This window comes from Anarhichas minor, unplaced genomic scaffold (genome assembly GCF_050575085.1).
Source record: "Anarhichas minor isolate MPS153535 unplaced genomic scaffold, ASM5057508v1 ptg000014l, whole genome shotgun sequence".
Taxonomy (NCBI): domain Eukaryota; kingdom Metazoa; phylum Chordata; class Actinopteri; order Perciformes; family Anarhichadidae; genus Anarhichas; species Anarhichas minor.
Window position 1 is genome coordinate 12240290 of NW_027466460.1, and position 22804 is coordinate 12263093.

Here is a 22804-nt window from a genome sequence, read left to right on the forward strand (position 1 = left end):
TGTACAGTATACAGCAACATATGATTAAGTAGTCTGGGGGGCCGTTATGCTCAGTTTTCCCCTGAGAGAGAGAGAGAGAGCGAGAGAGAGAAAGAGAGAGGTGGGGAAAGAAAGAGAGAAAGGCTGAGACAGAGATGCACTTCCTCCTAAAATGTGAAACATTCAATAAACATGTACTTTAAAAAATTCAACTCTGTAATTTCAGATTTTAAAGAATTTAGTGACATCTCAAAATTAAAAATACTCCGAGGAGAAGGAGATAAGGCATCTCTTGCTACCCAATATGTATTAACATACCAGGACCTGAGGGACAGTGAGTGACCTACACACACACACACACTCACACACACACACACACACTATATTTATATAATTCATTATCAATCTAGATGTTATATTAATGTTATTGTATTTTTAATTTTTTTTGATGCTTTGGCAATACTGTTTCTAAACTTTCATGCCAATAAAGCTGAATTGAATTGAATTGAATTGAATTGAGAGAAAGAGAAAGAAAGAGAGAGAGAGAGAGCTGGTGTATTCATATTTATACTGCTGTCTACTTGTACTTATACCTTCACTTTATATTTTGGTGACTGCTGCACATGCTCATATTGTATACCGTAGTGCATCCATATCTTCCTCTCACTGTTTTTTTTTTTTTTTTACCTATAAAAGTTTTTGTTGCACACGAAACCTTTGTTCATCTTAAGCTTTTTTTTAAGAAAGAGAGATTAATGATGATGTGTGTGACGTCAGGATGTCTCCATCGCCACCATCTGCTCCTCACAGCAAACACACACTGGCCAGCAGTTTGTGTGTGACACAGTTAATTTCACGTCAGGAAGCACGAAAACAAAGTTAACTTAACTGTTTCTGTCTTTTCCTCTCTGACTAATCACTCAGGGAAAAATGTCAATATGTCTTAAAAGTAAAAAAAAAAAAAAAAAAGAAAGTATATTCAAATCAAAGAAGTCACACTTCTCTAGTTCTCATGTTTAATACTCAAATCGTTTTCAGCTATTTAACCTTCATCATGGTGGTATCTAAGGAGGTTTCCAGTAAATTAAATATGGAGATTTAACATTTTTTATCATAATGAAATATATAGTTGAAAAAATAAGTAATCGGAAAAGTTAGTTGTGATATTATATCTGTATGTCTTGAATAGTCATACATCTTTTCTTCTCATCATGTTTAATCAATTAATAGTAAATGTGGTATATAATAAAACAGTAATATGTAGTAATATGATATATAATAAATCTATTTTGTACATATGCTATACCTTGCAGACTCTGCTGCTACTAATCACATCTTATTTTATTTTAAAAATATGATAGCAATGTGTACGCTTATGTAGTATTTATAGTGATTTATAAGTGATGTAAAAGTCGCACGACTATTAGGAAGGATGTATTTTACAGTGACATTTAAAACTTAAAACCTTTAATACTAACTTCTCCAGCTCAGGAGATTTCCCCACCTGGTTATTGGTATTTCCAAATGTTTCTCAAGCTTAAATCCCATACATCATTTCTCAGTAGGGCTGTTGTAATATGTCCAACAAGTAAATACAGGGAAGATCCCAGAGTACGTGCAGTCAAATAAAGCAAATAAAGCTTAGATTCTCATCCAAAAATACCAAAGAATATGTATAAAATCTTGGATTATATTATAGGATTTATTTCTAAAACATCATGATCATAAGTCAATAATGGAAATCCACAATGGATCTATCCCAGAACATGTAATCATGTGAAGAAATGTCTCTTAAAAAATCGCCCACACTAATTTTTGTGTAAGATCGGGTGTCATTTCAAGCTGTCTGAGTAAAAACTTTTATAGTGACTGATTCCTTCCTAAAAGTTACTGAATGAAACTATAAACAGTTAAGAAACTGTTTAACTGTTTCTCTTACACACACACACACTTTCACAGACCCTACTAAGCACTTACCAGCAGATGTTTGTGTGTTAAAAACGCTAATGATTGTATACTTGTCATCGCCAATGATTGACCATCTGTGTGTGCGTGTGTTTTTGTGAGTTTGTGTGCATCAGCATGGACTCTAGTCCACAAGAGCATCTGCTGTACTCCACTGCTCACCCACGCCATGCACTCCATTATCCCCTAGCACAGCATGTGTGTCAGCGCTGCAGGTGCCACATTAAGGTGATGTGTTTAATCATCAATTCAACCAAAGGACTGCCCTCTTCACACGTACAAGAAACACGAAACACTCACTTTCTGTAACGGCGAGGTCAGCTCGTGGTTCAGCCGAGACAAGACTTCTACCAAGGGCCGGAGTGTGTGTGCTTGACTGTGTGTGTGTGTGTGTGTTAATGCCAGTAAGCTTTGTGTTGAAGGGGAAGTGAGCCGCGTCTGTTGGTTTCCAAAATTTTCAGGGAGTGTAATGTGTTCATCTTTGTGTTTAGGGTGTTTGCAGAGCAGGTCGACAGTGTCGGATTGTGAGAGGCGGTTAATGAGAGTGACTGCACAGGTGTAATTCGACAGGTGTGTGTGTGTGCATGTGTGGCAATACAAGAAGTGGGGTTTTGGTGTATTTTTAAGTGTGTGTGTGCATTGCTGTGAACATTGAGGATGTCAAACTCCACCACCAACTTCTACGCCCTGACTCAGTCCTTCAGCTCCTCTGACATTATTGTCATAGTAACCTACTTTCTTCTTAACATCGCTGTCGGCATCTGGGTGAGATATCTGTGATGTATATATACATATGTGTGTGTGTGTGTGTGTGTGTGTGTGTGTGTGTGTGTGTGTGTGTGACATGTTCTGGATGCTCGAGTGTAACAGTTTTCTCTGTCAGTCATCATGCAGGGTGAGCAGGAATACTCTGAGCGGATATTTCTTGGCTGGACGGGACATGGCGTGGTGGCCGGTGAGTGTGTGTGTGTGTGTGTGTGTGTGTGTGTGTGTGTGTGTCGTGATCTGCTCTGTAACATCTCGCTTTTTCTGATAAAAAAAAAATCTGATCTGCAAATATCAGTAAGATTTGATATTATTGCAAATAAATTGGTGGGTTGTGCTTGGCAGATTTAGCCAAAATATATATTGATCCTGTATACCTGAAGTGTAATTTGTGGATTGGTTCAGACTGAAATATTGTATATTTTACTCCATGTATTTATCTGACAGATTTTGACAGATGCTTTTCAAATTAAGACTTTACATTAAAAACAAATGATAAACTTATAAAATACAACACATTGATAAAGATTAAATTAGCTGTTCCCAGCCTTTTGGGGTCGTGACCTCTTACAAAAAGAAGCAATATCTGGTCGGGGTCTCTTATGGTGAGTCTGAGATTTTAGCAGCTCCTCTAAATTCCTCAGTTTCATTTAAATAAAAGACCCAAAAAGACCCAAAAAGGGTGATAGAGAAAAGTCCAACAAATTAATACAAATGTGTGTATCAGATGCATTAATCTTGTAAACCACTGGACTGAACTAACTCTAAATAATGCAGTTAAAATTAGCTCCACCCCAACTAGCCACAACAGTAAAATGCAACTTTTGCAGTGATGCATCAGCGTTAACAACAATATGATAATATATTATCAATCTTTCTGCAAAACAAGTACTTTTACTTTTTAAAGTGCCGTTTAAGTAAGCTTATCTATGCAGGACTTTTACTTGTAAAAGAGTATTTTTTAAATTGCTGTATTGCTACTTTTATTTGAAATATCTCACCGGTATGCGCAGATTGGAGCGTCCCTCTTTGCCAGTTCAGAAGGCTCAGGTTTGTTTATTGGTCTGGCTGGTACTGGAGCTGCTGGAGGCATCGCTGTCACGGGTTTTGAATGGAACGTGAGTAGACAAACACATGCACACATCTTTCCACTCAACAAAACACTATGTGACGCATATCTGTTAATACTAAATAAACACAATATAGATGGAATGAAGCAGAGCTAGCCTGCTAATCCATGTGCATGCCATTTCTTTTGTATTACAGTAATAGGGCTGACTAGATAAACAACATACCGCTCCAAGAACTAATCTCCCATTTGAAGCTGAAAAGAAATCAGTTAAAATAAGTATTTGTAAAAGTGGGTTGTACCTAATAACCTCTCTCTAGTCTGTCCAGACCAATTTATTTTTGGCTGGTGCATTTGGGTTTTAACTTCCTTCAACAGCTGTTGCAGGCAACCTGCTGCAGAGGGCGGCAGCAGAACATTTCTTATCCTTTACAACTGTATTAGGTGGTGTGCAGAACATGAGGCACACGTCAGGCAACTGTACAAAGGCTTGACCATGCAGAGCACCTACAGAGTTCAAAGATGGATCTCAGTTTTACCAGAGAGATTTATTATCTCCTGAGGCGACTCTTGTGGACAATCTGGTCAAAGCTCTGTGTCGTCTTTCCTTCTTCCTCTCAGGCCACCTATGTGTTGCTGGCTCTGGCCTGGGTATTTGTGCCTGTCTACATCTCCTCAGGGGTTAGTTTGCACACACACACGCACAAACACACGCACAGATCTATGTCTGCTTGTTAAGGCAGGTTCAGGAGGTACCTTTAGGTGCCAAGAGTCATTCTCTTTGCCAGCATTCCGCACCTTGAAAATTCCCCAAAAGGGTGTTTCACTACACCACACACACCAAGTGTGTCATACACATGATCATACTGAGCCCCTAAGTCTCTTCTGTGTATATGTGGTGTGTTGAAGAAGTTGAAATGTGTGTGCGTGTGTGTGTGTGTGTGTGTGTGTGTGTTCAGATCGTGACAATGCCAGAGTACCTGGGCCGTCGTTTCGGAGGAGAGAGGATCAGAACCTACCTGGCTGTCCTCTCACTGCTGTTGTCCATCTTCACAAAGATATCAGTACGACAAAGTCACGCACACAGAGGCGGCATCACACTCACTATTTGCCTGCGTTGGCTTTCCAGCATTTAACTTCGCCTGCAATGAGATTGAATCTTTGTTGTGTTTCCGTCTCCAGACTGACCTGTACTCTGGAGCCTTGTTTGTTCAGGTGTGTCTGGGATGGAACCTCTACCTGTCCACTGTCCTCATGCTGGTGGTCACTGCTCTCTACACTATAGCAGGTACACAAACAACCACACACACAATTACATCTGGTGAAACTAATACATTGGGAAAAGATTCCCACAACACACACTCGTTTCCTTTCAGGTGGTCTCGCTGCTGTCATCTACACCGACACTCTACAGACATTGATCATGATTATAGGGGCAATCATCCTTACAATCACTGGTATGTACAATTACCTTCATTTATAAACCAACGCAACAACTGCAGTTATTTTTAAGGAATGTGTAGTTACAGTTGTGTGTTCCCCGTCTGCAGCCTTCAACGAGATTGGTGGCTACAGCAACCTGGAGCGTGTGTACAGCATGGCGGTGCCAAGTAAGATCATTCCCAACAGTACCTGCCACCTGCCACGTGAGGACGCCATGCACCTGTTCAGAGACGCCGTCACTGGAGACCTGCCGTGGCCCGGCATGACTCTGGGGCTCACCATACTGGCCACCTGGTACTGGTGCACTGACCAGGTACATGTATACACAAACACAGGCAAAAACAAGCAGGAACCACCACTGCTGCAGATGTTTCTTATAATGCAGTTCCTCTAATGGCCACTAGAGCCCTAATAATAATAATATGTGTTCTTTTTTTAAAAGTAGCTGTGTCTATTTAAGTTTTGGCAGTTTTTGACCCACCATCTTAAAACTGGGGAAGCTGGCATGAAGTAATATCACTGCCTTGCCTGACTGGATTTATTTGAATTTAGTCGCATATTTGGAAATCAAACAGACAGTGAACAAGAGGGCTGTCTGTAAACAGTCCATTGCATTTAAAAAAAACTGTGTTCACTCAACCACAGTAAGTTGGTCAGTAAGGTTGGTCAAAGTTGAACAAGGAAGTAGTCCCACACACAGTTTTGGTATTTCCTTTCCTTTCAGTATGACAAACTTTCCTGAAATATTGGGATGTTAACGGCTAACTGTCAATTTACCTGAACTGGTTGAGGCAACAACAGAGCTGAGTCAGCAACAATTTGTCTTTTTATTTACAGCATTCACTTTTGGTACAACATCAGTGTAAAATTGCTTATATACCAGTTATCAACACAGTAGCCCTACCCTAACACCATCAGTAACCAATCACAGTGGTTTCAACACCAGAGCCGGACTCTTATATCAGACATAATCGGTAATGCATGTCGCAGATACACCACATCTTTGTAGGTTGGATATGGAAAAATAATATTTACAGTGAACAATTCGGAAAAAGAAAAGCAGTTGAGGTAAAAATAGGCTAAAAATAGGCCTAGTAGTTAAAAGGTTAAGAAATATTTGTTCAAAGGATTGTTAACAAAACTGAAGTGCCTGAGTTGGCAGAGGGGATCTCACTAAACGCTGACTGGTTATCATCAACAAAATACACTTCCTCTTGTAGAAAGGGATCCATGCTTAAAGTTGTGGGTTTATTTCCTCCCAGGTATCAGTGTCTGCCTCTAAAATGAATTATCCCCCAGACACCAGTGACACCATCCAGTCTGAAGCCTTTAGCATGGAAACATTGATTTTGAAGGTGATGAGAATAATTGACAGACAACACCTAAAAACATATTAAATCAAACTGCCAACTCTTGTTGACATAGTCAGAAAATCCCAATTCAATAGTTCTTGTATCTTGAGCCTCGAGGTTTGAAAACAGGAAATGACACGCATGCCAGTGATAGAGAAGATTCCACACTGAAGAGTCACCACTGTCTGCATCAGCAATCGTCCTCATGTTCCTGTGCTGGCCCACAGTTCTACCTATTATTTTGAGATGCTTTCTGCTGCGATGCTCCACCTCGTGCCCTTAAGTGTCTTAAATTGCTCAGTTTTGAGAAAGATACTCCCAGTACCCCTGATGGGTTGCCTGGCGGCTGTGCCGAGGCGCCATCCGTCTTCCTGTAACCCGGGCTGTGGCGACGTGGCGACCGGCTGGAGCGTGTCTCTACGCGCAGCTGGCCCGAATCCGGCTGCAGCGCTTGACCCTGCCAGTAACGATGTCCTCCGATCACCTGGACATCAGCTCGGGCGGGGCGGTGAAAACTTCCTGGTTTGGCGATGACTACTTTAGGTGCTCTCTGTCGCGCATCACGACCTGGAGATTTGGAGGTGTGGAACAACTAGACAGAGAGAAGAAGCAGAGAGTGATGAGTTGCACATGGTGTCTATTTGTGAGGTTACAGGGGACTGGAAATCCTCCACTACCTATTTCACACATGGAGTACCTCAGGGATCAATCCTCGGCCCTTTACTTTTCTATTTAAGCTTCCACTTTCTGTATAAAAGCTAGATGGTCTTAAACACATAATGGGGCCCAAACAGTACATTGTCAGTGCTATGTGGGCCTCTTGAAAAATGGGGGAAATGGCTACATGGCTATGACCACAAATACGTTTTTAAATAAATGTTTTTATCCCCTTTTGAAATATGGAAAAATATTCACAATAGCAGCTGTATCATCATAGTTTCGGTTTATTTACACAACACAGAAAGTTTGACTTTCCTTTTTGATCGCCATGTGAATTCTGTTGTCCGAAAAGCACGGAAACTGTAAGCCGTGCTTTTATTTCATTCTGATTAGACAACAGACCAATTTAGCACCTTTACAGTGTTTTAGATTGGATTTTTTGAAATCGTCATGATTGTTAAGAACTTGCTCGTGACTGTATTTCTGATCTGCTAATCCCTCTCAAAAGACACATTATTTTAGAATTGCATTTAGTTAAATTGTTTTCATTTTGTGCTTTTACTGCATTTGTTCTTTTAATGGTATCTGGTAAATTGCATTTTATTTGAATCTATGTATATTTCATGAAACTATTAATTTCTTTGGTTTTACATCTTACTGAATAAAGTTAGTACTATTATTGTTGTTATTTGTGTTCCTCTGTGTGTAGGTGATTGTACAACGATCCCTATCTGCTAAAAACATGAGTCACGTGAAAGGAGCATCAATCCTGGCTGCTTATCTGAAGATGCTGCCCTTCATCTTCATCGTCCTCCCTGGCATGATCAGCCGAGCTCTCTATCCAGGTGCGTGCACACACGCATTTTGGAAAAGGAATGGCATGTTCACTGTGAGCAGGTAGTGGCTTGCTTTTAAACTGCTGCTGAAACGCACCCTTTTTAGTGGGATTTATGTAAACGTGTGAGAGAGTAGGACTGAACCACCTGCTTGTTCAGAACAAACATTAATCCTGGGAACCTCTGCCCTTGTTTTTGTCAGTGTTTTCTCATTTAACATTTAAAATGGATGTGAAAGATTAAGACAAGCATTCAAGATATTCAATTTACAACAAAGAGAAACCGCATGTTCTCCCAGTTAAGAAGCTGAGAGTTGCATTTCTGCTTGAATTTTATGTTAGTCACTTAATTGACTAATCATTTCACCTCTACAATTAACTTTTCATTCTAAAATTAATCTGTTGATTATTTCAATTCAACTAACCACTTAATTGTTTAGTCTTTAAAATATAAGAGAACAGTTCAAAATGACATCACAATTTCCCAGACCCAGGTTTTGGATCAACAGTCTAAAAAAAATCTAAATATTTACATTGTTATGAAACAGAAAAAAACAGCAAACCCTCACATTTGACAACCTGGAATTAGCAAACACGTGGCATATTAAAAAGTTAAATTCTTGGCAAGAATTATCCGTCAACTGACTGATTAATTAATTGACTAGTTGTGTCAAAACCAAAGGATTAGAAATATTGTCCTATATAATATAATACTACTGTATTTACTATTGTATACATCCTATATAATATAATACCTGTCCAATGTGCCTATGTGGTGACTGGTGTACTTGTCTGCGGAGCTGCTGCGATTGGCGGATGAGGTCAGTGCTTTCTTCTGATTGGCTGGGCGGCCGCAGATCCAGCATGCTCTGGGAGAAGCGGGCCATCATGTTGACCCCATCTCCTTGGCGATTCCCGCGCCCTGATCCTGTTGTCGCTCCGTTGATCAGCGGGTCGCTCAGCGGGTCGCTCAGCTCCGGCTGGGAACCTTCATAAAACTCCTCCTCTGACGCTGTGGAGTTGCTTGAAGGACCGTCATTGGCTGCTCGGTCACACAAGACCTTGGTGCTGTCTTGGCTGCCCTCACCCGTGCTGCCAGAGTCCCTGCCGTCGTCCTTTGATGTTATGCGGCCACGGACGGGCGGCAGCTCCTCGCAGGTTCCCTTTTGGTTGAAGCCCTCGAGACTTTCCAACTGGTCCATTTTCATCAAAGAGACCTGTGGTTGGCCTGGCTGCTCCGAGGGGGTGGGGTCTATGACTAACTGCAGAGTGCGGCGTTTAGGAATAGGAGGAGCTACAGTTTGAGTCTCGGGAGTTTGTTCGTCATTGTTTGTCGGCTTTGTATCGGCAGTAACATCGGATGGTGATGGTGCATTCGGTTTGTGTGTGTCTGGTGTTAAAGGTGTGTTAGGCTGCTGAGGGGGGCCACTGGAATCTGTTGCATCAGTTTGGTCTTTATTCGGAGCTGTGTGCGTTTTCTCTTCGGGTTGTTTGTTGGTTGGACTCACAGGAGTAGAGACGTCTGCACTCGTATTCCCGGAAGGATTTTCTGCTGCTGCTCCTGCAGCATTTGCATCCCCAGCTGAAGCAGGTTTCTCAGTCCGTGGTGGTTGCTTCAGTGCAGAGCTGAAGCAAATAGCCCGGCTGGTCTCAAACCTCTCCGACCTCTGTAAGTGAACCTGATTGGCTCGCTTTTCATCCCTAATGTTGATAAAACCAATCACGTCGCTTGGTGGGTCTGGCTCCGGCCAGATGGGCAGGTACGGGATCAGGTACGCTTTCTCCAGATGGGCTAATCCCGGATGTAAGGGGGGCTCTTCAATGACATGTCTGAGACGGCTTTTCGTAAACTTAAGCCCAGTGGGATTCTTGTTGCTGGAATTTTGATCAGAAGGAGTGGAACTTGTGTAGGTTCCAGTGGCAACAAGGGCGTATTTGGGATTGATGAGCTTCCTAGCAATAGCAGCTGACACCGGAGCAGGAGCTGCCTGAGGGACCGGGTTGGGGATTGGTTCATCGACCATGGGGACCTTGTTTAGAGACACACCTCTGGACACGAGGTAAAGGTCACCAAACTGCAGGTCGAAGGTCTCCACTGCCTGTCCTGTGATCACAGTGATGAGGTTACGGTCCAAACGGGACGAGGACCAGGTGAAGCTGGAGGAACAAAGACATGGAAACATGAATTCACAGCAGTGACTCCCTTATTTACATGCTTATCTGACGGGTTTTCAGATGTTTTTTCTTACTGAATTTGGTTTATGTTTGTCACGTTTAAACTCTTTCTTTTATGTCACAACTGAGAGAACCCAGCTTCTAGTTTTATCATTACACCAAATATTTGTACCCCGAGGTCACGTATGACTTTATGCTCTGTGCATGATTTCTTCACGCTTCTTTTTAACTTCAAGATTATGAGAGCATAGAGATGTAATGGTGAATAATAGATAATTATAGATGATAATGACGAACCAAAAGGCTGTGTGTTAAAGGTTTATAGTTGTGGAAAATGCTGCAGCAATGCCATTGTTGCAACATGCCCAAGAAAAGGACAGTGGGTAACCCAAACTGGATTTTTTGCTCATGTGATGATAGCATATTTCAAAGTATTTTAAAAGCATTGTTTGTCAGAACATTAGACAATATTGGTGACAACTGTTGCTGTCCCTGTGTAGCATTCAGCCTATTTATCTCAGTGTTCCAGATGTTATGAAGCAATTTGGCCAACAGTTGCCTATTTACACATCCAGCAGACATGGAGCAACATTGGCATTCATTTAAAGGTGTGTTTTTGGCACCCCGACAAATATTCTCTCTAACGCTAACTTTGTCTCTCTGCTGTTTGGTGCTTAGCAGGTAGCTTAACTTTGGCTTTTTAATGCTTTTATGCTGAAAACTGCTGCTGAAAACTGGGTGAGAGCCGTCAGACTGAACCAAAACAATAAAGTCGCGAGCCAGAAAACAAAAAAACTGTGAGCTGAAAGATACCAAAATGCTCCTTAAAGCTCTTAATGAGCCGCCTTTCACGTGTCACAGTTATATAATCCATGTTAATACATGAATAAGGATTAGAGCAACATACTGCTCACCTGTATGAACCAGAGATGGCTTTGTCTCCATCTACCAGCAGGAACTTCTGGCTCAGTGCTCCACGCACCTTCTGTGCTGACCGTGTGAAGAACTCCACACCTCCACAGCAGCGTACGCGCAGATTCTATACATACACACACACACACACACACACAAGGTTAATGCTATGTAAAGAGAGGGCTCTTGGGGATTTAGTTTTGATGGGAGGAAGGATATTGGTGAACAACAGGGAAATTAAGGCAACAACAGAGTAGGGAGACGGGGAACAAAACAAGAAACAGTTCTTCTTTATTAATACCACCATAACATGTTGTTGGCTGACTCTGCAGGTTGGAGCATGGACTGAATGTATGTGCATGCTTGTGCGACACACCCTGCGGTGTTTGTCTTTGGCCCTGTGATAAGGGTGTGGTTCCTGGCCGAGCGTTACCTCGTCAATGTTCTGTGTGAAATCTCACAGGGGACGCTGGGCACAAGAGTCATAACAACAGCAGAGATGGCAGATAAGAAAAAAAGTTAAAAGAGAGGCCTGGCGGGTTAACGATGTGAGGAAGGAAGAAAGACAAACATGTTGCAGAAAGTAAAGTGAGAGCGTGCATGGTTTTATCTAATTGTCTGCAGCACAGACAGGAATGTGCTTACGGTCTTCCCCGTCCAAAAGATTTCGAAAAGCCCCAATGAAACATTAAGTGTGTTCTGTCTCGAGCTAGACCAGTTCATCTCGGAGAGGCGAAGAACAACAAAGACATTCAGCCTGTGGCAAAACAACTAGCTGGTGCATGCATCTTATTAAGGCTTGCAGGCGAAAACCTGTTTCACTACGTCATTCAAATGCCCTTCTTTTTTTCCCCTTGTGTGTGTAATATACTTATTTTTGGAGATGGGTCTTTAATGAAACATATTTTGTTTAAAACGTTGGAACTGGAGCGTTGTAAAATAAATAGTTTTCTATTATTATATACTTATCAGGACTAGCCATCTGTCCAACTAGCTCATCCCCCAGCTTATCAAAACATCATCTGTGTGTGTGTGTGTGTGTGTGCGTGTGTGTGTGTGTGTGTGCGTGCATACCTTTAGGTGTCCACGGTGCATATCAGCTCTGGCACACATGGAAAGAAAGCAGGGGACTGAAGCCATGTCAATAATAATGTATACAGGAACTTTGCGTCTGTAGGATGCATCCAGCAGGTCTCGAAAGATATCCACGTCTGTGAACACATCCATCACCACGGCTATCGCCTACACACAGGAAAACACACACAGAGGAAACCACAAAAGGCGTTAGTGTTTCCTGGGTTTGATTTGACAATATTACCCTCATTAAATCCTCATAAAAAAAGCTGTGCACTTATGAGAACTGCATCTAAAAAGTACATTAAAACTGTCAAAGACAAAGAACATGTCTGAACATAGATGTCCCATAAGGAGAGTGCTAGACACAAACGGTGCTGTGCAGACTGCTGAAGTGTCTGGACAGTGTGTGTTATGTGGGTTCAACAATACAACACTAGTGAGAACATGGTACTCTTCACACCGCGCTGTCTATGCACTTTTGAACCCAGTTTAAAATTTAAAACTGCAGAACTAGGTAATTAAGCGAATAAGCTGATCTAGAAAATAGCTCTGGAAAAAGCCAGTTTGTGAACCTTGAGGTTAGAATATATAACAGATTTCAAACCAACTTTATTGTGATTATACTTGTGTACAATGAATCCTAGAAGACGTTTTAAAAACTAAAAGATAGAGAAGATAGTTTGCAATAAAAAGCAGAATAATTTGATGACGTTGGCGTGTCGTAAGCAGTGAAAAAGTATTTCACTCTGAACTGAAGTTGTTTTACTAGACTTCTATGTGTGCATGCTCCAGGACTAACTTGAAAGGTAAAGGTTATGTACGTAGTGCTGGCATGAGAACTACTGACGTCAGAGCATTTTTATTCCACCGGCGTAGCGAGATCACACTTGTTTTATTGAAACTTCGTTGTGTGCATGTGAGAAAAGAAGGGAACAGGAAGCGAGACACTGGATTCAATTCAGTCCAAATTTACGCCCTTGTCAGATGATTTTTGGTAGATGTAATTTAGCCTGACGCACTGCAAAGCTGTCAGCAGGGTTTGTGGGGGAAAAACAGCAAAGGAAGTCAAACCTCTGGTTGAAACAATCCTTCTTAATCAGTCAGTGATTTAGCATACAACCATGTAAACAAAAACAACTGACAAAGTAATGCAACACAAGATTATTTTCATTATGAATTAATCAACTAACAGTTTAAAACCCAAAGATATGCAGTTTACGATCACATACGACACAGAGAACTGCAAATCCTGACATTGGCGAAGCTTATAAAACGTATTTTCTTTACTGTGTCAAACAAGCACTTCTTTGTAGCTTGTGGTGTTGTGGCAGTGAACTGCATTATACACTGAGCACGCAGAAACATATTGAAAACCATGACGTATTGTGGTGCATTCAATAGCACTGCAATATATACAACCTTATTTCAGTTTTTGTTGAGACTGGTTATTTGCGTGTTGACTCAGTGCTGTGGTAGCCTACATTTGCTGTGGTGTTTTGTACTTGATTGTATTATATTACGATGTGTTTTGTCCTCCACGTATACATAAATGGAGGAGCGAAATAGAAACATCTAGCAATATAACGTAATGCAATATAACACAAGTGTGATCTCTGAAAACTGTTGAATCAACGCCTCTTTGACACATAAGTTACATAAGTTACACAAAGAGAGCATGGCCTTTGTTATTGCAGAGCTATTGTACTGGAAATTACAGTGTTTTTTAACTTTAACGTCGTGTTTCTGTACTTTTCTGTCTGATCTGGTGGAGGTTCCCTCAACTTCATCAATCCCTGCATTATAAAAACATCATCATCATCTTCTTCACTGCCTACCCTCGTCGCTGACGCAATGCTCTTGCGCACCACCTCCTTGATGTGCGTGTGCCCCTCGGTTGGAGGCTGCGTGTACACGGCCACGCGCGTGACCCCTCGGTATGAGTTGGGCTCGGGCCAGCCGAGGTCCAGCTCCGCCACTGAGCCCTCCGACCGATCTGGCCAATACTGGAGCGACACCTCGCCGTCTTCCCCGAAGTTCCCGGACCCCGGCGTGATGTTCCCCGGCCCGGGTGTCTCTGGCTTCTGATGATGCTCGTGGCCTGGCCGGTAGTCCTCCGCAGTATGTGCAATCCACTCCAGCTCCGGTTCCGAGAGGAACTCCCGCACGCCCTTCTCGCGGACCAAGTCCCTGAACGCATCGCGGCCCTTGGTGACAAGCGCCTCGATCGCCAGCCGTTGATCCTCGCAGTAGAAAAACTCCGGTTTCCCCTCGCTCACGCGCCAGTTGACGTGGTGATTATCCAGACATTGGATCTGAGACAAAGCCATGGCCCTGATAGATCCACCGGTCAATAAATAGTTAAGTACCAAAACCACTCTGACCCAGTTTCCACTCCTCGGTCCGAAGGGTCAAACCTCGAAAAGGTGCGATCTGTCATTCCGGTCCATAACGCGTCCGCGTGACCTGAGCTCGTGAGGTGGTAAACAGACCCCACCGGCAGCGAAGGACTTTCACCTGAGGGAAATAAACCGATAGAACCGTCCCCGAGCACGGACTCTCAGATCTCAAGTTACTAACACACACACACAAGCAGTCACGCACACTCAGGTGCACCTACGCGCCAGCGCCACGCCTTTCACCTGACAGGGGGCCGGAGGAATCCAGCGGCGGCTCGGTTCATGCGCTCCAGCCGCGGGGCCCGGCAGTCATGCAGGCAGGCAGCTGTCTGGGTGGATGAGTGCGTGTCTGCCAGTGAGTCAAACCTATTGGTATCACGTTGTGGAGAGAGAGGCAGATAAGTAGTAATTAATCCTTTGAAAAAAAAAAAAAGAGTTGAAACTTGTTGGTGACTCAAGTTAACTTTTACGCTGACGAGACACTTTTCCTCTTTTTGTCTGCTCGCCGATTCAGCAGCTGTTCAAAGCACAAAACACGACAACTGTTGAGTTCCCCGAAAGACAAAGTCGTGTCAGTAACGTGGCGCGGCGTGGCGCGTAGGAGTCTCAACTTTCACACAGTTCGAGTCCAAGCCGGTTCCTTCATTTTCCTTTTCCTCCAGACAGAAAGTTCATCGAGGTCCGGGTACTTTGTGTGGACTCCCCGGTGTGTGTGAGTCTGCCTCTAGAATTTGGCAACGGAAGCTCAGTCACCGGGAACAGCAAGGCGGAATGTCCGGTAGTTGGTTCGGAAATACAGTTAACTCCACCCTCCTCCTCCGGAACAGAGGGGGAAACAAATCTAAATGTTCATCCCAAAACAGAACAGTGTAATAACTAACTATGGGTCCATTGAGTTTATATACTGTAATATAATGTACTCTTCCCTTAGAAGGTTATAGTTTAACGAGGATAATTATTCTAGTACAAGGCTAGTTTAATACTGATTTAAAAGAATATAAGAATATAAAGGAAAACAATCTGAAGGAGCAGAATGTTATTAGGTGGGTTAATTTCCTTTTTAGGTAATGCAGTGCAGATACCAAACTTGTGATTGCTGGTTAGTGACGTGTTACTGTTAAATATGCTGGATTTTTAGAGATAAAACAAATTACTCATGCATGTCTGGATCAGAGTTTATTTAAGATTAAGAGGTCAAGTTTAGGAATACCGAGAGATGCACAAAACAGACGGGTGACTTATTATGCGAGTCCACTTTTTTTATCATCTAACAGATAGTTGAACTATAGAAATAAATGAAATTTAAAGAATTTAAACATCTCGTACATCTTATGAAATCACAGCTCAGCCTTCAGAGTGCAGATCTGATGTCCCATGAAAGAATGTGTATTGTTATCAGAGCAGGGTGGTATGTAGCTGTTCGTTTTGCATACAGGTTTTGTGTACATGCACGTTTGCTCACTGTGCGAGAAAAAAAAGGGGTGAAGTTACTAATAACTGATAGTAACTGCAGCAGGATTTTGTGTAATTATACATGTACAGCTTTGTGCTTGTTTGGAGCGAAATATTGTAATTTCCAACATTATGATTGGAATAAAGGAGAACATTTTGTCATCTGTTGTACGTGATCTACCCAGCCATATTTAACTTAGAATAAAATTACAGAATTTAACATAAATAATATAGTTCATTTCAATTAAAGTGCTTTTAATTTGACCCTAGATCCTTTACCTCTCTGTAAGCAGAAATTAGAATTTAAACGTGAATTTTGTTACGTCTTCCACCCCTTTGTGTGAATGACTTGTGTCTTCATATTTCAGACACCGTAGGATGTGTGGATCCAGAAGAGTGTGTGCGAGTGTGTGGAGCTGAGGTGGGATGCTCCAACATCGCCTTTCCCAAACTGGTCATTGAACTCATGCCAAGTGGTGAGAAAACTGTTATTTCTAAATGTGTCGACTGCTTTGATAAGCTTCTTTTTTTTATCAACATGCATGTGTTCATCTGTGTGTCGTATTACAGGCTTGCGTGGACTCATGATAGCGGTGATGATGGCCGCTCTGATGTCATCGCTGACCTCCATCTTTAACAGCAGCTCCACACTCTTCACCATGGACATCTGGAAGAAGTATCGCCAACGGGCCTCGGAGAGAGAGCTGCTCCTGGTCGGCAGGTATACGTCACTCACAGACGGGAGGGTCAGCGGTCAGAGAACATCCGTCCTAAACCCTTGATGGTGCCAGCTGACATATGCACACTCTGAACATGCTGTGGAGGGACAACTTTTAATGTCAGGATCAATAAAGAAAAGAGAAGCTTAGAGGTGAAAGAGACGTATGTGTTTTGTTCCAGGATCGTGACTGTGATCTTGGTGGTGGTGAGCGTGGTGTGGATCCCCATCCTGCAGTCGGCCAACAGTGGCCAGCTGTATGTTTACATCCAGTCAGTGACGAGCTACCTCGCTCCGCCCGTCACCGCTGTGTTCACCCTGGCCATCTTCTGGAAGAGGACCAATGAGCAGGTAACACACAAACAAGTTGATTTTCATCTTTTGGGGTATCCATTCATAGTTTTGTCTATAAAATTGTGTAAAATGCCCACAAAAAGTTCCTATAATCACAATCCAATGGGATGTCTTTAAATTGTTAATTCTGAAAATTCTAAATTCTCAGTCCAAAACCCAAATATATTTGATCAACACTAATTTAAAAAAAAGAAAAAAATCGTAACATAAGCAAAAATGCTTTTTTTCTTCAATAAATGACTCAAAAAACATTGGTGATCCATTGGTTTGGTGATTTGGTGAATCCATTAATCAACTGATCATTACAGCACTAATTACTGTCAGAAACATATAAGCACACTAGTATTTAATAATGAAAAAAACATAATTAAATCTTACTCCACAAACTCCTTCGGGGACAACACAAGATATTGCTTTTCAACACACACAGGAAACATTCATTCTCACACACACCAAACTCAATTCAAAGTTTACTCCAGTCTGGACGCTAAACTACACTCATCAGAACATACTAGAGTTTAAAAGGTTTTCCTGCACTGTTTGTCCTTTCTCCCACACTGTACTGGTGTTTGTTTTTATTAGCCTCACATGGGATCCAGCTGCCAACATCTCTCGCTGCTTGGTGTGGAGCCCACGTGTTTGCGCACATGAATGTCTTTGTGTGTTACTCACTGGTTTTATGAAGTGTATTGTTTATTATTTCCTCAGCATGAGTGTGCTGCTCCTTCACTTGAACAGATGAAAGGGTTTCTGGCTGATAACAGTGTAGAAGTGAGGGAAAGTGTGATCATTAGAAGATAAAGCTTAACATTGGGAGGTAAAAGAGATAACACCGCTGTAGTAAAACTGTGTTTCAGCCAAAGGCAAATAACATTTTTGACTGCAAGTAAGTACCAGTCCACTCAAGATTGAATCCCTGTTTTCTTAAGCACACATCCTGGGTGTGTCTGCTCGCTGTGTGAACACGCTTTTAACTACTAAAATAAAAAGGATTTTCTTTCATAATGAAAGGATTTTCCCCCTTTACACTTATATAACTATCACCCGTTTCCAAATCTGAATGAAGCTACAAAAACTGTATTTTAGTTTACTACAATCAACTTGCCTGGGGTTACATGGGTTGATAACAACAATGAACACTGAGAAGAAACACTTTGGTGATTTGCCAATTTAATAAACGTTACCTAAAACTCAAAAAATGACATTCGTGTTATCCTTTGGATGAATTGTAAAGACTTTGGGGATCCTTTAACGTTTCATCTTGCGCCACCATCAGGTCAAATTTGTTCAGTACTTTACCGAATACAGCCTCCATTGTACTGCGTGTATAGTGCTCAAATGTTAGCATGTTACCACACAAAACTAAGATGGTGCGCAAAGTAAACATTACACCTGTTTAGCATCAGCATGTTAGCGCTGTAATTGTGCGCAAGTTAGCATGTAGGCATTAGCATTTAGCTCAAAGCACTGTTGACGGTACATTGCAGTCTCACAGAGCAGCCAGCATGGCTGCAGCCTCTTTAGCCTTGTCTCCACAGCGAAACTAACAACACATTAAAATATAGTGATTGAAAATGTCTAAATTGAACATTTTGCACAGTTTAAATCTATTTGCCCAGACGTCTTTTGACCTGCAAACGAACAAATCCATGCTTACTTGTCGGGGTTTGAAAATGTCACCCATTTTGTTTTGGATGTTTCCTTCTATTATGGCAAGTTAGTAGCACTGTTACACAAGAGGCAAGACCTTTTTTTATAAACACAGTAGCCTAAGCATTTTGCTGTATGAAGCTGAGGTGTTGACTCATAGGGTCAAAGGGCACATCTTACCATGCAGGATGTGACACATGCTGACAAGTCTGAAACGGTAGAGAGCAGACAATACAGACTGGGAACATGACATGTATTCCTTGAACCAGAGCGGCAAATATAACTTGTAAAAATACCAATCAACCTTGTAATTAGTGTCATTACATCAAGACACACGTGGTGTCTGTATGTATGTATTCGTCTATATATCCCTTTGTATTAATCCTAGAAATTTTGGGATTAATGGTGTTTGATTTTTTAATCTATATATGAACTAAATCCTGAAAAACAGACCATTATACAACAGTTATACTACAATAATAGCTGTTACATTTAATAATTTTTTTCCCTCATGTGGTACAATAGATCAAAGAGATAAACGGTTTGGAGTAATAAAATGGTGAGTAGAAGGACAGGTGTTTGCTTTGCGAGCTGTGACAAGGTGATTATTTTCATGTGTGGTAAGTCGAGCCACACACATCACATTCTTTGCTGAAGGCTGAACAAAGAGGAAGACAGAGAGTTATTTATGTGACTGCACGTGTGTGTGTACTCAAGGGAGAAGTGACACGATGGTGACAGATTATCATGGTGGGAAAGTGAGAGTGTTACAAGACCGAACACACCCAAAATACTGAAGCATTCAGCAGCAGGACGTTCAGCATATTAATTCACATTAAGGCATGCAATGTAATCTGAGTACATGTGTGTGTGTGTGTGTGTGTGTGTGTGTGTGTGTGTGTGTGTGTGTGTGTGTGTGTGTGTGTTTGTGTGCACTCAGGGTGCGTTCTGGGGCCTGATGGTGGGTTTGGTGGTGGGTGTGTGTCGGATGGTGCTGGAGTTTGCCTTCCCGCCTCCCAGATGTGGAATCGTGGACTCGGCACCCGAGGTCCTGCGCAGCGTCCACTACCTCCATTTTGCCATTCTGCTCTGTGGACTCACTGCTATTGTTGTCACTGTAGTATCACTGCTCACACCGCCACCCAGCCACGAACAGGTGTGTTCACACAGTAAATAACAGACGTATTAGGGAAGCAATGCTTATGTGAGTATTTTGCTGTTGGTTCACCTGTAATGTTATATACTAAACATAAAAAAAGAGTTGAAACTGCGGTAAAGGAGCAGGTTTTATCTAAAGGTTGGCCTCCGTGTTATAGACAATCAAAGAGGCCAAACCTATCTACTATATCCAAAAGATCAACAATCAACCAAAGAGCAACATCTTACAGTACAGTAGAGCTATTGTTGCACACACAAGAAAGACGCTAAATCCTAAATATTTGAAGCCATTTGTCCCATTTTACATTATTCTGAACTGTGAACTCAGAATGCAAACAGCAGCCGCTTTATTCTCATGACACATTTCAAGAGAAAATATTTAACCTCCCTTAAACACACAGACAATTAATCACAATGCTTGTTATATACATTAAAACATCTACAGTATGACAGCATAGGTGGTTTAGGTACATTTTGTTGCATAGACAATAGTATCCATGCTAACTGTGATGGCCCTGTGTTATCTAAGATGAAGAATTCTTATTAAGAATAAATGTCAAGAATAATCATGAATCACGCATGGAAATAAAACTGAAGTTTACACTTCAGATTGGTCTGTCTTGCCAAAAAAGTGTGAAACATGTGAAATAGTTTGGAAATATGCTTAATTTCTTTCTTGCCGAGGGTTAGAAGAAGAGATCTATACCACTTTCATATTTGTCTGTTAAATATGAAGCTACAGCCAGCAGCTGGTTAGCTTAGCTTAGCATAAAGACTGAAAACAGAGGGAAACAGCTAGCCTGGCCCTGTCCAATGTAAAAGAAAATATCCATCTACCAGCACGTCTAAAGCTCAGCAATGAACAAGTCTTGTTTATACATTATATCTAGCTTTAGAGGTGGATGTAGGCAGATTTTGTTACCTTAGAGGCAGGCTAGCTGTTTTTGCCCCTGTTTCCAGTCTTTGTGCTAAGCTAAGCTAACAGGCAGCAGCTTCAGATCTTCTCACCAAACTCTCTGCAAGAAAGCGAATAATCATACTGTCAAACTCATCCTTTATGGCAAGATACTGTGGACATACATTCAGCTTCTCTACATATCGTCTAGGTTGTGATTATGCCAAACTGTAATTGCTAGTCAATAAATGTTGTTATTTCCAATTTCTAATCTCCCAGTTGTGTAACCTGACCTGGTGGACTCTGACTGAAGAGCCACCAAGAGAAATCCCTCTACAGAAAGTGTCCTCTGTCAGCCACCGTAGCTCCCAGGGTAAGAGTATGAATATTCACACGATTTGGAATAAAACTAGCCATCATGTGATAAAGACTCATCAGCACACACACACACACACACACACACACACACACACACACTGCTGTAGTTATTGTATGAGTAACTTCCTGTGTCTGCTCCGTGTGTGTGTGTGTGTGTTGCAGGCTCTGAGCCAACCCGGCGGGTGACATGTGGTCAGGGGACAAGATTGTGTATCCCAGCGGCGCGGCGCTCAGAGGAGACTCCAACTCCCAGAGTTCAAAACATTAGAGAGAGTGTGTTCTGGTCCAGGTTCTGCTGTGTCAATGCACTTCTGGTGGTCAGCATCAACATTTTTCTCTACGCATACTTTGCCTGAGTATTTAACTTCCTGTCTCAACCTCCTGCCAATCTCTCCAAGAACATGGCGAAACAAACTGTGTTTTTTTTTGTACTGATTTTACATAAATCCTGCAGATGTAGCTTCAGGTTTTGTAAAATAATAACCCTTTTTAAACAAGAGAGCACAAACCTCTAACTACAAACCTCTAAATGAAGACAACGTTGAGAATAATCTGCAGCTGGATCCACATCCGTATCAAATTACCCATAATAACAGATAATTATGACATGGGAGAATTTAAGGAAGCTCAAAAGGTCACGAAAGAAAAAAGCCTTTAAAAAGCAACCTGGTTTTAAAGTTTAAAAAGGCTATTGTACAAATTACAATGAAGCTTGTGGCTTGTAACAAGCCAACATGAATGTGCAGTTAGTGTTAGATAAAATATGACATCTAAATAAAAGGGCATAACACATCATCTTAAATTGAAAGCTTACAAAATATATGGTAAGAATACATTTATGTGGTCTAGGTTGTATGTTTCTTCCATACTTTCTTTTAGTCTATATACCTAATAGTAATTATATAGTTATGTTTATGACGTTATGTTTGTCAAGGTTTTGTGAACCCTCAGTTATCGTTCTCGTGTTTTCATGCTATTGAGCTTGTTTATGTTGTTTGTAAATCAAAATTTCTCAACCTTTTTAATTCGTCATGTCAGTTTAAATATACACGCTTTGTGTTTTGTATTTAAGAGTGCATTTGGAGCATTTAAATGAAATAATGAGAAGTTTTACACTTTATTATTACACATTTATCAGACAGATTACAATTGAACAGAACTGAAATTTGTCTTTAACCCCTTTCTGCTTAACAACAGACTCGAGGGGCATTAACCCCAAGGTTGAGAAACGTCTATGTTGCTGTGCTTTTTCAATGGTGAAAGACTTATTATAAAGGACCTCATGTTAATCAAAAGACAAAATATCCATCAAGTGTTTATTCTTGTGATTTCTCAAATAAATGTAAAGATATGTGCATCAAAGCTACAAGTGTTGGTCCAGTATTTATAACCAGATGATATCACTCTTTCTTTGTCTTGTTTACAGTTTACTTACGTTCAGGTTAGAGGCACCGACAAGACGGTAAAGCAAAGCAAACATGAAGTTCAATTAAAATTGAAATTAATATTTTCAATCCAAGCTGTTGGTGAAGGAAGGTCATTAGGACTCAGAGGACGAGTTGAAAAGGTTC

At 41.4% G+C, this 22804-nt stretch overlaps 2 protein-coding genes across 2 annotated transcripts; one reads left to right on the top strand and one right to left on the bottom strand.

Moving 5' to 3' along the window:
• Window positions 1–2869: 2869 nt before the first annotated feature.
• Window positions 2870–22582, top strand: slc5a10 (solute carrier family 5 member 10). Its single transcript, XM_076091520.1, has 14 exons — window positions 2870–2899; window positions 3723–3827; window positions 4400–4459; window positions 4738–4842; window positions 4961–5066; window positions 5155–5235; window positions 5329–5534; window positions 7943–8078; window positions 16449–16556; window positions 16651–16801; window positions 16981–17149; window positions 19743–19958; window positions 21135–21228; window positions 21396–22582. The coding sequence occupies exons 1-14, from the start codon at window positions 2885–2887 to the stop codon at window positions 21587–21589; spliced, it is 1746 nt and encodes a 581-aa protein (XP_075947635.1). The 5' UTR covers window positions 2870–2884; the 3' UTR covers window positions 21590–22582.
• fam83gb (family with sequence similarity 83 member Gb) lies at window positions 6026–15356 on the bottom strand. The gene is made up of 5 exons (XM_076091519.1): window positions 14068–15356; window positions 12230–12397; window positions 11158–11282; window positions 8824–10225; window positions 6026–7165 (listed from the first exon to the last, which is right to left on the bottom strand). The coding sequence occupies exons 1-5, from the start codon at window positions 14557–14559 to the stop codon at window positions 6803–6805; spliced, it is 2550 nt and encodes an 849-aa protein (XP_075947634.1). The 5' UTR covers window positions 14560–15356; the 3' UTR covers window positions 6026–6802.
• Window positions 22583–22804: the final 222 nt, after the last annotated feature.

Bases quoted from the DNA above. Each gene is read 5' to 3' on its own strand.
- slc5a10 (XM_076091520.1), top strand. The intron at 3,828-4,399 runs GTGAGTAGACAA...TCTTCCTCTCAG, and splicing joins TCACGGGTTTTGAATGGAAC to GCCACCTATGTGTTGCTGGC. The intron at 16,802-16,980 runs GTATACGTCACT...GTTTTGTTCCAG, and splicing joins GAGCTGCTCCTGGTCGGCAG to GATCGTGACTGTGATCTTGG.
- fam83gb (XM_076091519.1), bottom strand. From the start codon at position 14,559: ATGGCTTTGTCTCAGATCCAATGTCTGGATAATCACCACGTCAACTGG. The intron at 12,398-14,067 runs GTAGGCAGTGAA...TCCTGTGTGTAG, and splicing joins GCATTGCGTCAGCGACGAGG to GCGATAGCCGTGGTGATGGA. The intron at 7,166-8,823 runs GTATTATATTAT...CTCTCTGTCTAG, and splicing joins CACATAGGCACATTGGACAG to TTGTTCCACACCTCCAAATC.